This window comes from Crinia signifera, chromosome 9 (assembly GCF_055691185.1).
Source record: "Crinia signifera chromosome 9, ASM5569118v1, whole genome shotgun sequence".
Lineage (NCBI taxonomy): Eukaryota > Metazoa > Chordata > Amphibia > Anura > Myobatrachidae > Crinia > Crinia signifera.
The window spans coordinates 94,875,778-94,894,012 of NC_139225.1; the positions used below are offsets into that span (position 1 = coordinate 94,875,778).

Genomic DNA, 18,235 nt, shown 5'->3' on the forward strand with positions numbered 1-18,235 from the left:
ACTGTATTTAAGACTTAACCGTGGCCATAGATATTTACCTGTAAGTGATCCAGAGGCAATAAAGCAAAAAAATAAAATAAAAATTATGTTTGGAACAAACCATAGGTCAGATGTAATGCGTTGCGAGGCCGAACTCTACGTTTTTTTTTTTTTTTAAAGGAGCAAGCATTTACAAGGCATGGTTTTGGCTTGTAAATGACTGTCCCTTTAAAAAACCTCTGAGTTCAGCCAGCATTCAGCATGGCCGCCAGACTTGCAACCCATTACATCCGGCATTATGTTGCTATTCAAGGGGAGTAAATACATTTATAGTGTTTCTGTACAGAGTAAATACTGGCTGCTTCTGCATGTAGCCCATATATGCTAGACAGCTTTATTTTGAAAAATCATATTTTATTGTTGAAGAACTGCAAAAATGGTTACAAAGCAATACATTTTGTAAACATTTTGTAAACATCATAAAAATGGACTGTGGATCTATTTGACAATAAAGATGATAATGAAATGAATTGTGTAAACAGTAATCGTTGTTACATAGTATCGACATAGTACATAATGAGTAGTTGGAACATAATAATGAGACCCAGAGAGAAATTAAATATTATTAGAAGGGATAAAAACCATTTGCAAGAACCTCTAAATTGTACCAGAAAGTTAAAGAAACTGTAATCCGTAGTGAGGTACAAATAAATGTAGGGCAACCACACATTAAAAAACTTTATGGCATTTTTTATCCTTGTCAAGGGACATCTCCAACCAATCCATCAATCCTTAATACACAGTGACCCAAAACCCATGTACTTCTGGGCAGTTCCACATGCAGTGATACAGGTCTGCCTCTGGAGTTGCACATTTAACACATGTAGTAATAAATAACCAAAGGCCCTTCACGGACCATGGGGGTTATTCTGGTTGAATCGCAAGGCTGCAAATTCACAGCCTTGCGATTCTCCAAACCCCAACCTGCGAATGATCCCCCCCCCTTGCAACGCGGGTTCGCCCGCACAGGCTGCAAATGGATGTTTAGCATAAAAATTCAATTGCATGCTGCGGGTAACTTCCTACATCTTTCAATGGTCGCCGACCATCGAAAGATGTGGAAGGTACACGAATATACAAGTGACTTTCAAGTCACCTCCATATGCGTGTACGCTGGGATGGATATAGGCGAGCAGCTGACATCTGGTGATGTCAGCTGCCCGCCCCCCGTGTCACCACCTCATTACCATGAGAACACCCAGCGTATATGGGGTTGCCCGCCATCCCCCGCCCCCCCCCCCCCCCCGCACGCCGTGTAGGGTGTGTGCACCCGGCGAACCGAAAGTTCGCCGTGGGTGCACGCACCCTACGTCATCACATGCACAGACGCACAACAGGGAGCACTTGGATGGAATACAACAGTCGTGGTAAACATACACTTTTGATAAAGTGACATCTTCCAATATATGACAATGGTAAACAATGCCATGATCTAAAGTCCATTAATATGCAATGAAATATTGGTAGGAAATTAACTGCATATAAATCAGTTGGGTGGGTAGGTATAGTAAGACCCAGATAAACCAATGATGATTCTGTCCACAGGACTGGCAAAGTGTCAGACCAGCCTAATTTCGCCTTAAGGTGCATACACATGGAACAATTTGGGAAATTATCCAATATCGTTAATGATTTCCTCAGAACTCCAGGACAAACGATTTGGTGTCAAATAGTAAACAATTGTACAAACGATTACACATGAATGATCGATATTTAATGATGGTGGAGGGGAGTAGGAACCAGTCAATCAACTTTACCAAATCATTCATCGTGCATACACACGATTTGCACACATTGCAAAAGATTGGTCTATGATCTTTCTGCATGCATGAAAGATCACAGACCTCTATTAATGAGCGATGGGTATGCGCATTGATATCGTTCATACACACAGAATGATTTGAAAGATTGGTCGTTCCGATTGATCAGGAACGCCAACATTGTATGCCAAATTTATTTATCATAAATCCTGTAACCAGTTCACGAACAGATAACAGATGCAGTACCCCAGGAAACTCCTCTTGGGGATTTGCGAAGTATAATAGAAGATGCCTTTAATTTGTTCTGACCAAACTTTATACCTTACCATAATTCATAGGAATGATAAAAAGTCTAATCAAGGGATCTATTACTAAATCTGATGCGATGCACAGCCCAGATATGAGCCTCTAGGTTGGTCGTACAGCACCTGTGATATATCAGAATCGGATGGAAAATGTAGTGCTTTTTGTGCATGCGATATATCATATGTGATATATTGCAGAAAGTTTGACTGACAATTTCCAGTTCCTCTAGCCATTAATCCAGCCCATCAGATATATCATATGGTACAATGGTACCATACGATATATCTCATGCGATTTATCTCGGCTTGATCAATCGCATGAGATATATCTTATGCAAAAAATTACATCAGATATATCGTTCTAATGTAAGGGGGCCTTAAAACAAGCTCTATTCACGCCATTACCGGTCAGGAAGGCCTCAGGGGAATGAAGATAATTTACAGAAAAAGTGATGAAACCCACAACAAAATTTTGCAGATCAAATACTCAAAGTAAGAAGAAAGCTTCATTTTTACACTGCAATTTAGATTTCAGTTTAAACACACCCCACATAAATCTAAATCTCTCTGCACGTTACATCTACCCCACCTGCAGTGCAACATGGTTTTGCCCATTTGTTTGCAAATCTAAATTATGCCTTGGCTTAGCCACAAATGTATGGGGCTTTACATCAGGAAAACTGTATGACGATCATCCACTGCCATGAAATATTGAAAAGGCTGAGCTCAGAAAATTAACATATTAGTTCAAGTAAACATAGGTCTATAAATGTATGACACAAAATGTTACTCCCTTGTAAACATTACATAATGTGTACATTTATGCAATAGTGGTTACAGTACTATCTCCCTGCTCATTGTAGCACATAGTGTAGCACAACGGATGCTTTAGGTAGATCATCTGCTTCCCGGTTCTCGCTTTTCATCAGTGATGATCTTGGTAAGATTTCCCAGCAGCCCCTGGAAATAGACAGACTTGCCTTAACCTCACAGATATGACTTAGTTATTTTATTAGCTAAATGCAATTTTCACATTAGATTAGATTTGTTTTCACAGTAAGCTTTCTGAAAAGTAGTGTGCAGGTTTGTACATTCAATTGGAGCTGTAACCCATGGCAACCAATAATAGTATTGCTTTCATTTTCTGAACTAAACTGCAGAACTATAGAATGTGATTTCTGAAGGGTGTGGCTGAGCAGCCACGCTTTATTACAGCTCCTGCTTCAACAGCCCTTTTACCCTTTTACCCTCATTCTACCCGCTCCATACCTCATCCCAGTCCACCCCCTCCCTCCTATCCAGGCCCCCTTGTGCCCTGCCAGCTTCCGACCCCTGCCGCGGAGCCGGGGAGTGCTTGTAAGCGCTCCCGCGGGTTGCGGCCTAGTCGGGAGACCGGAGCCGGGGCCTCAGGTAGCAGCAGGAGGCGACGCTACAAACGGCGGGGTGCCCGTGATTCACGACACCCGCCGAGAAGGAGAGGGGAACCGAGGAGACCTCAGCGGCGGCGACTCCCCACATGACCGCTGCCTCACCAGAGCCTGCCCCAGCCGCCCGCCGCCGACCGCGATCCTAGAAGCTGCCGGGACCGGAGCTACAGCCGGGGGGCGGAGGAGGCGGTGAGTGACACCTGCCGCAGCCAGGGGAGGACGCCGGCCAGATTCCGGCCTGCTGGTGAGTCCTCTCTCGGGGCACACATAGAAGCTCCCCCCAAGCACTGAAATTAGGCTGTAACAGGCCTCACTGTCCCGCCGACGCCATCTTGGGGTGGGCTGCTGCTGCTGCTGGGCTCATTAAGCACGCAGGGCCGCCCTGTATTTCTACAGACCTAGGGTTCCCCACACAGTAGCCATATCTGTGACCCTCCTCTCAGTTGGAGTCCCCCTGGCTCTGGCCTTCAGGGGCAGGGGGCAGCTATAACCCACCAGACTCTGACATAGAGCCACTCACACACTGCTGCCCAACATCTGAGTCCACTGTGCTGCAGCTGCTCATTGTCTGCATCCAGCACAATTGCTTATACACCACCCTCAGAAGTGACAGTTCCCCGCAGGCCACAGATCTGAGACCACACACCACGGGATACCACATTTGAGTGAACACATTGGCGACACCCCCAGGAGCTTAAGAATGTGAAAACCTCATTCTCATAGCTGCCACTCACTTTAGATGTAAATAGGGTAGCATAAATGCTATAACAAACCTATACCCAACCCCCCGGTACCTGAGTCTGTGCACCTTCAGTTCCTCTAGTAGGTGCTCCTATACATAACTATGCCGTCCAAGAAACCCAAGGATGCAGTGCCGTCCAGGATCTCTCTCCCCGCCAGGAAATCTTCACATCCCCCCCCTGCCACCACTAGCCCCCTGAAACAACTACCCCTTCCCCTGGGGAACCAGGTGGAGTCTCCTTCCCCCATCGAGATGGCTGGGGTGGACACTGAGTCAGACGCGCCAGTGACAGTGAAGTCCCTGTGCCAGGTCTTCTCTGCATTCCAAGCTGAGATGTCCCGAGATCTAAAATCGGCCATCCGCGAAGTCAAGACGGAGCTGGTAGCTATAGGGGACAGAACTGATCACCTGGAGCGCAAAATGGAGGAGCTGGTTGCCTCACATAATGATCTGATATCCTCCTACGACCGCCAACAACACGACATAGCCCAGTTTCAATCTAAAAGGGCGGACCTGGAGGACAGTTCTAGACGCAATAATATCAAAATTAGAGGTATCCCTGACTCGGTGGCTAATTCAGAGCTGGAAGACTACGCTACCACCTTGTTCTGTAAACTGCTTCCTACAACGGATCCCAAAGATTTCCTGATTGACCGCATACACCGCCTCCCTAGACCAAAAACAGTCTCCGCAGACCTGCCTAAGGACACCCTCCTACGGGTCCATTTCTTCACAGTCAAGGAACGCATACTCAGAGCTGCTCGGGAATCAAAAAACTCAGACACACTAGGTGGCCTGCAAATCTTTCAGGACTTCTCTCCGGCAACCATAGCCAATAGAAGAGCTTTTACCCCTATCACCGCTGCTCTCAGATCCTATGACATCAGGTACCGTTGGGGGTTCCCGGTCAAACTAATCATATACTATGAAGACACCACATATTCCGTATCTACCCTGGATGCAGGAGTGAAACTCCTGATGGACTGGGACATATCGGTCACAAGACCTCCAGTGCCGAAACGTCCGCATGCCCTACAACAAGAATGGACGGCTACCTGACGACCAACGCTGTGCCTCTTGTCAAAACCAAACTTGGTTGCAGATCTCTGATGCCCACGTTCCTGCTTTCCCCTCCGCCGGGATGGGATCCAAATGCTAAGTATCATATTTGTTTGTATACCTCATTGTGCAGGACTTCTGGCATCCGGCTCACCCTGTTAGCAATTGTTGTTTTGCTGAATATTCTTTGTTTCTTTTTGGTTCTAATTCCCTGAACCCAGATGTGGTATAGGTCTAGAATGTTGTGTTTTCTAGTTGCTAGACTTACCCTATAATAGGATAGTTTATGTGAGTTTTCTAGTGAGTGGCGGCTCCCGTTCTGTGAGCCTTGCCACCTCCCAACCTCTCTCATACTACTGCATGACCCCTTTCTCCCCTGCAGTAGTCATGCGGGTCCAATATACCGGACCCTTTTGTTTTACCTCTCCCTATGCTTTCCCTTCTCCCCCCGCACCTCCCTCCCCCTCATGTATCCCCTTCCCCTCCGACCCTTCCCCTAGGGTGATGGCGGAAGTTGTAGTAGCAATACTTTGGCATAATGCATCTCTAGAGATAAGACCTAAATCCTTCCTGCCTTCCCTATTAACTTCACAATGCCTAAATTCTTCTCCTTAAATGTTAAGGGGTTAAACTCCCCTAATAAAAGAAGGCTAGCTCTCTCCTACTTCCACAAGCAGAGAGCAGACGTGGTTGCTGTCCAGGAGACCCACTTCAACTCCACTAACCCTCCGCTGTTCAAAGATTTGAACTACCCGATAGGTTATTATGCAAGTGGTCCGTTCAAACGTAACGGAGTTGCCATTCTGTTCAATAAGCATACCTCCTTTGCCCTAAAATCCCAAACCCCTGACAAAAATGGTAGATACCTGATACTGACAGGTCTGTTAGAGGATAAACCTACTACTATTGTATGCCTTTATGCACCAAACACCAACCAAATCTCATTCTTACGCAAACTACTTCTCCTCATTCGGAAAACATATAGAGGCTCCTTGATAGTTCTAGGAGATTTCAACTTAGCCCTAGATCCCAAACTAGACAAGTCCCAACAATCAATATCCCGCCCCTCCCAGGTGTCTGGCCCATCCCTAGCCTTCCGCAACCTCCTTTTAGAGTTCGATTTATACGACATCTGGAGGACTAAAAACCCGACTGGCCGCGATTACACCTTCCACTCCTCGGTACACAACTCCTATTCCAGAATAGACTATATCCTTTGCGATAAGTGGTCTCTACAGTACACCATAGATGTTGATATCCTCCCGATCACATGGTCTGACCATGCCCCTGTCACATGGAAGTGGTGCCCCAATCCATCAACAATTCCCCCGAGGCCTCTGTTCCCCCACCTGTTAAAAGACCCTACGGCTAAAGCAACAATTTTAAATTCCATTAATTCCTATCTCTCTACTAACTCCCCACATGAAACATCTATCACTACCCACTAGTGTGCCTTTAAGGCAGTTACGAGAGGAGCTGCTATACAGGCTGGCTCCTACCTCAAACGTAGTTCTATTAAGGCCCAACAAGATCTAGAGACCAAGTTATCAGAGCTAGAGACCCAAAATAAAACAGCCCCATCTAGAACCTTGAAATTAGAAATATCAAGCATCCGTAACCAACTTCAAAGACTCCTCTTAGCCCGTACACAATTAGCCCTGAACAGAATGCGCCATACATTTTATCTGTCTAGTAATAGATCAGGCAGAATGCTTGCCCGTAAACTGCGAGCTCAACAAGCCAAAAATAGAATCAGACATATCATTACCCCTACTAAAGAGAAACTTTTAAACCCCAAGGACATCGCTAACCAATTTGCTAAGTATTACTCCCAGCTCTATAATTTATCCTCCGATACCTCCACACCACAACCCACCAGGATTACAATATCCTCCTTTCTAGACAAAATACAGCTCCCATCCTTAAAGCCGGAACAACTAGAAGCCCTCAACGCCCCATGGTCCGCTACGGAGATCCAATCAGCCATCAGATCCCTCCCCCGAAATAAGGCACCAGGCCCAGACGGTTTCACAACTGACTTCTATATCAAAGATCCATTAACCCCACTTTTAACAAACCTCTTTAATGAGCTATCCTCCCTGGGCTCTTCCCCAACAGAACTACTAGAAGAAACTTCGCCCCATTTGTCCCCTCGCCCACTTCCCCCCATATACGATGGCTCCCATGACACACTTACATAACTGAGGGCGAGGGTGCTAAACATTTCCCCTCCTCCTCCCCGGCAGATCCATGTCAGTTTAGCCTAAATGAAACTCCGGAGAGTTCAGAATAACCTAAGCTACTTGGTTAACTCACCTTACTTGATAAATATCCTCCCCATAGGAAGTGTGATATGACCTGAGGTCTGATGCTATATAGATATATGCTTTCTTTTCATCTGATATTGATACTAGTAGATACTAATGTCTGTTTGATCTCCCTGTTTCTTTCTTATTTATGCCATACATATATTGTTCGCTCTGTGTAGCGAAGCACACTGTATAATGATTGTGCTTGTCACCCGATATCCCCTCCCCCCTAATTGTCCCCTTTTTCTTTTCTGTTCCCCGTAATAAAAACCTGTTACAATAAAAATTTTATTGATGGAAAAAAAAAAAGAATGTGATTTCTGTTAGGGTCACGGCACATTTTCTGCAGCTATCTTTGCACCAGGTTTCATGAATCACCACAATATATTCAGAGGGCTTAGTTATGTTATGTTCATTTTTTACGAAAACATTGACATAACATCTGCTGGTGGTGGCCGTGACCGTATGTCATATATTTAAATGATCATATACATACTCAATGCAGTTAGGTTAATATTGGACAGATGACCAGGGGATATGGTTAGATAGTGACCCATGAAGATACAAAGGTCCCCTGAGAGAGACAAACAGTACGATATCATGCCCCTAGTTTTCTTATCAAGCAGTTGTCAGCAATTAGTTGTCCAGGGACTGCATGGACCTGCCAAGGTAGATTTTAAAATACTGATATGTATATGAAATAATTCTAAGCTATTGCTAGGGCATCACTAATAATTGTCACACCTGATGTGCTATCAAAAAAGAGGCTTGGCCTAATGGTTCATGGCCTCACGGGTAACGGAACATGCCCTTGTGGCTTGAACCTGTTTCTTCAGTCTAGGGGTCACAGAGATGTGGGCTGAGCCCAGAGTGCTGGCTGCAACATGGTGACAGGAGCCCAGTGCTGCATGTGTTAGCACTTTGGTGTTAACTTTTGGCAAATTAAACCATGGTGTGGCCCTGATTGGTTAAGGGGAGTCAGATTTCTCTCCGTATTGGGGAGGTGCTGCATATGTGGCTCCTCAAGTCCGGTGGTGACGTTGCTTATTTTGATAAGTTAAACCCTGGATTGCCTACTGAAGAAGAGGACCAACCTTCGGGGGATCTAAGGGTGGAAAGCATATGTATGTTTGTTTGTTGTGTGTGTGCTGTTTTTTAAATATGAAGGACCCAAACACTCTGTTCCCCCATATTTGTGAAACCAGGACCAGCTGAAAGAGCATGTCCCATGCAGTTTTTTTCAAATTTTTTTATTTTAAACACTTTTACAGACACTTGGGGTGACATTCTATGGGATGAGATTTGTGTTTTTTGGCGAAATTTTTGCAAAAAAAACCGACCGAAATCCCGTTTTCGCATATTTAATGAGATGCGAAAAACTGCAAAAATCGCTGATTTTGCCGCGAAATCGCACTTGGCCAAAACCCTGCACAGATCATTGAGATCTGTGCATGATTCTGTGGTAAAAAATGCGTTTTTTTTCCTTGAAAAAAAATGCGTGGGGTCCCCCCTCCTGAGCATAACTAGCCCCGGGCTCATTGAGCCGGACCTGGTTCCAAAAATACGGGGGACAAAAAGCGTAGAGGTCCCCCGTATTTCTGAAACCAGCCCCAGACTCTTGGACCGGTCCTGGTTCCAAAAATACGGGGGACAAAAAATCTGGGGGTCCCCCGTATTTTGAAACCAGCACCTGGCTCCAACAGCCCGCAGTGTCATGCCACAGCCGGGGGACACTTTTTACATAAGGTCCCCCGGCCGTACCATGAGCACCGTGGCTGGTCAGCCTTGGACGGGGTACCTGGAGGAGTGGGGACCCCCCCAATAAAGGGGGTCCCCCCCCAAGGCTTCACCCGTCCAGGGCTGAAGCCCGGGGCTGTCATCGGCATCCCTGACCAGTTGACGCCGGCCTGATGGTGTAAAATCTTTCAATCCTAACATTGCTTTATACAGGAGAACTACAAGTCCCAGCAGACCTCCCCCGCAGGCTGGGACTTGGAGAACCACAAGTCCCAGCATGCAGGGCATTAATGGCCCGGCTGGGACTTGTAGTCCACCTGTAAAAAGAATGTTAAAAGAAAACACACACACAGAAAAGTAAAACTTTATTACATACACATCCACACACCTCACTTTTACACAAATATACTTACCGATCCAGGATCCAGCGCTGGTCTCCCTTCTGCAGCAGAGCCGGCTACCCCCACACTGACAGCGGGGACAACCGGCTATCTCCGATGCAGCTAACAGCTTCTGTCGCGTTGTCCCAGCGCGACACAGGCTGAGAGCGTGATTGGGCGATGCGTCTCCATGGAGACGCATAGCTCAGCCCTGATTGGCTGAGCTATGCGTCTCCATGGAGACGCATAAGCCGAAGACGCTCTCAGCCTCTTTTGCGCTAGGACAGCGCGACAGAAGCTGTTAGCTCCATCGGAGAAAGCCGGTTCAGCCCGCTGATAGTGCGGGCTGACCGGCTCTGCTGCAGAGAGACCAGCGCTGGATCCTGGATTGGTAAGTATATTTGTGTAAAAGTGAGATCCAAGAGTCCGGGGCTGGTTTCAGAAATATGGGGGACCCCTATGCTTTTTGTCCCCCGTATTTTTGGAACCAGGTCCGGCTCAATGAGCCCGGGCTGGTTATGCTCAGTAGGGGGGACCCCACGCAAATTATTTTTATTTTTTTTAATACAAACCCAAAATCGCACATAAGCTCAAATTTGCACATTTTCATGCTGAAAATTCACCCATTATCGCACTCAATCGCACTTTTCTTGCCGGAACACGCACCTCATTAAATATGCAAATCCAAGGCAAAAATGCGATTTGAAAAAAGTGCGATAATGGGCGAAAAACTGACGTGCGAAAAACTCTCATCCCATAGAATGTCACCCTTGTTCTGGTGATTTTTAGGGTGCGATTTGGAAAATTGCACTATATTACGGTTACCATTTTGAAGTTTTCTATGTGGTTGCAATTTTGAATGTGTGATTTTTTTGGTCACTACAAAATGTGTGATTATTACCACAAAACGCACACTATTACAAGTGCAGTTTGCGGTAAAGGTGCGATTTTGGCCATTTTTGACTAAAAAGTAAATAATCGCACTCCATTACCTTTGGCCCTATATCTCTGCCTTTCCAGACCTCCTCAAACAAACCAGGTAGAAGAGTGTCAATCAATGCGAAGGAGATACAGGGTTCATTTGTACCTCTGGGGTGGCTGGTGCTCATTTAAGGGGGCTAGGAAAAATAAAAACATCAAAGTGGTTTCGTCTTCCCCTCAAATGTTCGCTCAATATATGACAACTTTAGTTTGCCTGAAGATAGTTCTAGCCCAGTCCTCACCAGACATTGTATGAAAATGAAAACTGTAGTAGGACGCAGATCGCACAAGCATTCTGGTGCCATTTTAAATAGGAATGTGTAGATTTGTTAAGTATAAGTATATGGTTTGTATAAGTATAACTGTTTTCTTGTGATCACCTAGAACTGCTTCTCAAGCTGGAATTATTATTTCCCACACATTATTATTTAACACATTTTATTAATAAAGAGTTACTCACCAGCAGAGTTTCTTTGTTCGCCTTTGAGTCTTGGAAGGCCTTGTGAGATGCTTTTAAACTCTTTAAAATATTTCTCTCAAATAAAAAGGTGACACAATTACGTGGCAGGGAACCTGTTGGAGTTGAATATTCATAACTTAAAAAAAATTCTAACCAGATGCAGAATAACACAGACAAATGAAATAAAGAGTTACCTGTAAGGCAGCACTATCATTTGTATAGTCTCTGCTTACTTTTTCAATACATCTGCATGTAGCTCGTACACCACCCAACACACCCAGTTCTTGAGGGATCATTTCAATTTTAGAAACTTAAGGCCCATACACACTAGACGATTTTCAGCTGAACAGCCGTTTTGAGCAATTTTCACCTGAAAGTCGCCTGATGTGTATGCCCCCCCGACTGCCGACTGGCAATGATGCGCGCTCCTGCATCATCGCCAGCGAGGTGGGCCGTCGGCTGGTTTTACCAGTACATCTAGCGATGATGGCTGTTTTTTTAGCCATCATCGCCAGGTGTGTATGCAGCGCGGGCTGAAAGATGATACACTTTCAGCCCGGGTGACCGCCCCGCTCCCTCCCCCTGCTCCCCCGCAGGCTGCAGATCATACTCACTGCCACTGAAGGACCGCTCCGCTCGTCTGCACTGCTCTGCCCAGCTGCTCCCGCCCGGCCACAGACTGAGTCAGCTGACGCCCCGCCCCTCCCGGCTTCCAACCGCCCTGCTCCCTCCGACAGCATACTGTACACTGGCCACCAATGTTATTAGCCAGTAATATATACATTGCTGGCACATGCCAGCAATGTATATATTACTGGCACCACTACCCACCAATGAATATTTATATATTGGCCAGTAATACTATATATACATTGCTGGCACATGCCAGAAATATATTTATTAATGGCACCACTACCCACCAATGATTAATATATTGGCCAGCAATAATATATATTAATGGCACCACTACCCACCAATGAATATTTATATATATATATATATATATATATATATATATATATATATATATGACAACAAAATCCCCAAAATTGCACTATTGAAATACACTCTTTGGTGGTCGCTGCTGACACTCTATCCCCTACTAGTTGGGATAGATAACACCTCACTACACCAACAATAGTGTCCTCAGCGCCCTCACTCAGTAATGTCCATCAAACATTCCAATACATGAAAAATCAGTAGATTAAAAAAATAATAACAATACAGTTCTAATAGTTCTTTTTATGAGAAGCTTTTCTCTTTTTATTTTCAGTACAAGTGACCAATACCCAATTCGTTTCATCTTGTTAGAGACTTCTTCAGGGGTTCATAATCTTAAAAATAAATAAACAAGACTTATTTAACCCTTCTGGGTCCACAGGTAAGAATATTACGGATCGAATAAAGGACCGTAACTAGCGTCCAATTGCGACACCTCAGAAGACGATTGGTGTAGTAGAAGCCTTTTTATAATGTTAAGATGGTAAGGTGCTTATATATTCCGATGTCTTTGATAATATCTATATATTAAAGCTTGAACCTATTAGGGCCAATTTCTTCTCTTGTCCCAATGTATTGTATCCAAAAGTACAGGATTTATTTCCCTGTGCCTGTGGGTGATGTGTGCTCATTGGGATCCAATGAGGCTTCTACTACACCAATCGTCTTCTGAGGTGTCGCAATTGGACCCTAGTTACGGTCCTTTATTTGATCCGTGATATTCTTACCTGTGGACCCAGAAGGGTTAAATAAGTCTTGTTTATTTATTTTTAAGATCATGAACCCCTGAAGAAGTCTCTAACGAGACGAAACGCGTTGGGTATTGGTCACTTGTACTGAAAATAAAAAGAGAAAAGCTTCTCATAAAAAGAACTATTATAACTGTATTGTTATTATTATTTTTTAAATCTACTGATTTTTCATGTATTGGAATGTTTGATGGACATTACTGAGTGAGGGCGCTGAGGACACTATTGTTGGTGTATTTATATATATATATTAATATATATAATCCAAACACTGGCGGCACTCGGTCCAATAATAGATCAGGAAACGGCTAAGTAATATCAACGTTTCGAAGTTTAATCACACTTCTTCATCATGATTAAGTGTGATTAAACTTCGAAACGTTGATATTACTTTGCCGTTTCCTGATCTATTATTGGACCGAGTGCCGCCAGTGTTTGGATTGTATTGGACTCCGAACCAGGAGTACCCAGGAAGGCACCGGCATTTACACTGGTTCTGGTGTGCTGCTCTCAGTGTGGACTATTTATATATACTATTATGGAAGAAAAAATGTCACTCCAGGCTCTTGAAAATACAGTACTTTTACTGCGCTGCCAACGCAGTCCTGAAGATGCGCAGGGTGGATTTTACCTGATCGCTTGGATCCGAATATACGCAGCCTAGCGATCAGTTGTGAATCAGGCTCCAAAAACAGAAATGCACTGAATAAAATGGCCGCTGCTCCCACCCTTGGAATACAAACCCCGCCCAATATGTAAATAGCCTTTTATATGAAAGATTTTCAGCAAAGTCATCGCCTCCTGAAAATCTCTCGCTCTTTGGGAAAATAGCTCAGTGTGTACACACTATTTTGGTGACAGATATATCTTTTAAAGATTTTGGCAAAGTCTTTTGAAATTAAAATCTTCGAGTGTGTATGGGCCTTTATTTCACATTGACCACCAATATGACTGCTATAGAAATCCACTTCTATAAAGATATATAGATTAAGGGGCTTTGGGATTGTGGATAGAATTTTCCTGCTATGTTATCTAGCCCAGGGCTAGCCAATGTGTCACTCTACCTACTGTGGAACTACACTTCCCAGCATGCCTTGCCAAGATTTTGCTGTTATGCCGTTCTAAAATTACATAACTATAACCACAACATTGTCTACACAGAACTTACTCCTCAGTTTTCCCTCTAAGAGCTCCAGTGCTTTGGCCTGAAGTTCACCTGGTGTCAGTGGTAGTGGACAATACTCCGTAAGCAGCAATTCACTGATTTTACTTAGGTACGCCTCAATCTGCTTCTCAGCATATATGCTTGGTATGAATGTTAGTATATCCTTACTTGTTTTATTCAGGAAGCTGAAAATAAGACACAAGCATTGTCTCCATGAAGATTAAATCGACACAGATATATTCTTACAGCCGACAGAACGGAGTACGAAGATATACTACAACCAAACCGCTACAATATCCACTCTTGCTACACTCCATTTTGAATGAGCCTGTGCATATTTTTGATGTCTGAAAACCAGTACTGTTGGTAAGTACACACAATGTTATTGGTCAGTGTACGACGCAATCACTTTGCACGCACGTATTGCTGCATCCACATCAACAAGAACAATCAAGTCAGTATGAGAGATACTACAAGGGTTGCCGAGAAATCTGCTGGGCCCAGTTCTGGGAGCAATATGGCTCTATTTACATGCTAAACTTGGATAACCCACCGAAGCCATCAATAAATGTACGTATCAGAGGTAGGTTAAGCTTAGGCTGTGGAGAGGGTTATGGTTAGACTGTAGAAATGATGGCAAGACGTTTTCAATACTTACCATAAAACTGTCGGGATAAAGTACGTTGGAATGCTGAGGTCGGTCTCCTGGCCGTCTGCATTCTCAGTGCTGGGATGCTGTACCCAAACCCCGTGGAAGGCCCAGGATTACTGGTTGGCAGTCTGAGCTTAGTAAACCAGGTACCAACTCTGGCTATTGTTGGTACAGAGGAAATACTCTAATGCACTATCTGTGTTTTATTCAACACACAGAGCTCATACAACATGCTTTAGTTAAACATCTAACAGCGATTTTCAATCCTGTACTTACCCAATCTTGTACAGGAATCGAACAGAGTATGAACCACCTACAATATATAATATTAAATTGTCAGTTTGACTTGTAACAGACACAGCCGGCAACTTGCATTATACTGTTGTATAGCATCTGTGAAGTGGGAAGACTGAATATACACAATCAACATAGGTGTATCCTAATGCAGTATATATAACAAAACCAATATCCTATATCTATAGGTTTATATAGGTTGGTAGAAACGTGTCGGTGCAACCCTGACCTGTGCTACAGGACATATGCTCATTCATCTGACCATCACGTCCACCATATTGGAAGTCCTTTGCGTCACCCTACCTGGAGAATTAGCCGTGCTATCGTTAAGGTTGCTGGATCTGGCTCATTTACCACCCAAAGCATCAGGATCATCACCACCTCCAGCGGCACCCAGGACATAACATAGTCTATTTGGACTCCTTCACATGGGACTACTGCTTTCGGTTCAGTGCAGGTTACCACTTTACCCATTGAGTTGATTTCACTGATACACATGGTTTCTATTTTCTGATATTTGTTTTTTATGGGTTGGGATCATTTGGTCTATTGCATTATGGTAGAAAGTCATTAGGTCGAATCCATTAGGTCGACATGCTAAAAGGTCGACATGAATCTAGGTCGACATGGGAAAAGGTCGACATGATTCTAGGTCGAAAGGTCATTAGTTCGACAGGTCATTAGTTCGACAAGGTCATTAGTTCGACATTGTCTATGTCGACATTCACAAGGTCGACATGGGGTTTTTCACTGTTTTTTTACCTGAATGTCAACACAGTCGACATGGACACAGTTTAAAGTGCACTGCATCCCCTCGCATCGCTCGCTGCGCTCGCTATGCGTCGGGCACGGTGCCTCGCTACGCTCGGCACACTATTTTATTCTCCCACCACGCCCTAGTTGATGGTAGGGCATGAAATACCGCCTGTCGGCACATGTTGGCTCAAAAAACAGTGAAAAACTCCATGTCGACCTTGTGAATGTCGACATAGACAATGTCGAACTAATGACCTTGTCGAACTAATGACCTGTCGAACTAATGACCTTTCGACCTAGAATCATGTCGACCTTTTCCCATGTCGACCTAGATTCATGTCGACCTTTTAGCATGTCGACCTAATGGATTCGACCTAATGACTTTCTACCATAATGCAGTAGACCAAATGACCGCATCCCGTTTTTTATTTATGTGTTATTAAATATACCATTTTTAACATCTAGAAAAATTGTGCTGTTTTCTATTTCATGTGCTTGGGCTCAGGATCGAGATTGATGCTTGTTAGCAAAACTTTTGTATTTATCGGTTTCACAAAACTTTAGCCAAGGGAGCCAAATCATGGAGTATGTTTGTTATTTATCAGAGGAAGACATTATAATGTCATCCATTGTTCGGTAAAGTTCTATTCTTTGGAACCAATTCAAAAAGGATGGTGGGGACTCGGAGGTGGATTTCCAGTGGACCGGTATGAATGCTTTCGCTGTGCTATTAAGGTACTTCAGTACAGATTTTTGTATATTTTGATAAGGGGGAGGGGTGTAGGTTTAGTAACCAAAATTCCAGACCGTCTGGAATTTCTGGACCCAATATTCTCTTGTGGTCTCAATCACATTGTTCCAGAAGGGTGTCGAACATGTCCACCAAATATGTACTGGGGAACCAAAATCTGAACCACATCTCCAGTAAGTTGCGGGGACCCCCGTAAACATTTTAGAAAGCATGGGTGGGCAATGATACCAATGAGAGATAACCTTAAAATGGGTTTCTAAAGTTAGTATGTTAGTGGAGCTGCTCCTTGATTTTTAAAAAATGGATTTCTACTGTGACTCACTAATTGTCAAATTTAAGTCACTTTCCCAATATGTGGTAAATTTTAGTAAAGTGGAGAAATGATTTTCAAGTCTCTAGAGCCTGCTTGTCTCATTCCCTTAGATGGAAGGAAGTTTTTCACTTGAAGGTATCTCCAGATTTCCCTATTAGAGAGGAATCATTTGTATTGGACATCTGGGAATGGCAACACGCTTGAAGAATTGTATAATTGGCCTTTTCCCGAAATACCTGCCTCATACCATTACTTAAAAGCCGGTTTAGATTCTCCTGGTGTGAACTTCAGATTATCAAATAATGGTGTCATAGGGGAGTATGTTGATGAGATGTACAGATGGAGCCCCTGCCATCCTTGGCCGGGGCTCGCCAGACCTTCCCTGCTGGCGAGCGTCGGCGGCAGGGGCTTCACTGAACTGGGACGCGCGTGTGTCTCACACGCACATGCGTCCCAGTCTCTCGGCGGGGACGCAGCGTGTCCCTGCCCGTCTCCGCTTCAGGGAGACGGGCAGGGTTAGGGGGGCGCTCGGGGCGGCGAGGGCAACGGGTGGCGATGGCAGGGAAGGCGGCGGGGACCGGAGGCAGGCTCCGTTGCCAGGGGGTGCGTGAGCGTCTCGTGCGCGCACGCCCCCTGGCAGGGCTGGCTTGATGGTGGGGCTGGCGATAGAAACGCCAGCCCTGCAAAGATGAAGCCAGCCCCATCTGTATTTCTTAATTCTGTTTCATTTCCATATGCCAAGAGTTGAACCTATGGTTGGATGTGAGATATTGGGTACTTGAGGTAGCATGTCATAATTCCTAGGGGGGGTTATTAAATTAGTTTTCTATAATCATCCATTGTTTTGTTGTTTTAAGATTGGCCCATTGGTAAATGATGCTAAGCATGAGAGCATTACAGATCGAAAACATCGATCAAATTCTGGGATGAGATGTCTTCAGGGATACCTCAGACTCACAAGTTGTTTTGACGCCCTCTGTTGTCCACGTCGTCCATTTGTTGATGTAAGGTCATCATCCCAGTTGCTTGGAGCCGCACTGTGTCTCTTAGGGCACGGAGTTCGTCTGTCATTGTGTCCTTATTTTCTTCCAATAGGGTTAGTCTGTTTGATAGCATAGATATATCTGTTTTAAGTACCGCTACCTCTTTGCAGATTGTTTCTTGGAGACGGGTCTCAATTGACTCAAAGTCTTTTTTTATATGGTAGCTCCTTTTTAGTTGGTAATGATTTAAGGAATACCATTATTGTGGAAAGGTCAGTTACTTCTTCAGCAGTCATATCTGTAATGACTTCCCGTTGGGTTAGGCACAGTGATAAGGAAGTAGTGGGGGAAGATGGACGCAGAGTAGCGTCTAA

At 44.5% G+C, this 18,235-nt stretch overlaps 1 protein-coding gene across 2 annotated transcripts in view; it reads right to left on the reverse strand.

Moving 5' to 3' along the window:
* Positions 1-1,357: 1,357 nt before the first annotated feature.
* LOC146035777 (uncharacterized) overlaps positions 1,358-18,235 on the reverse strand; it is a 53,939-nt gene continuing 37,061 nt past the window's right edge. For both annotated transcript variants that reach the window (XM_083159410.1, XM_083159409.1), the window contains exons 15-18: positions 15,041-15,077; positions 14,116-14,297; positions 11,200-11,312; positions 1,358-3,064 (exon numbers count right to left, since the gene is read on the reverse strand). In XM_083159410.1, the coding sequence (XP_083015536.1) occupies positions 3,002-3,064; positions 11,200-11,312; positions 14,116-14,297; positions 15,041-15,077 (395 nt within the window). In that variant the 3' untranslated portion in view covers positions 1,358-3,001. The remainder of the gene's footprint in view (positions 3,065-11,199; positions 11,313-14,115; positions 14,298-15,040; positions 15,078-18,235) is intronic.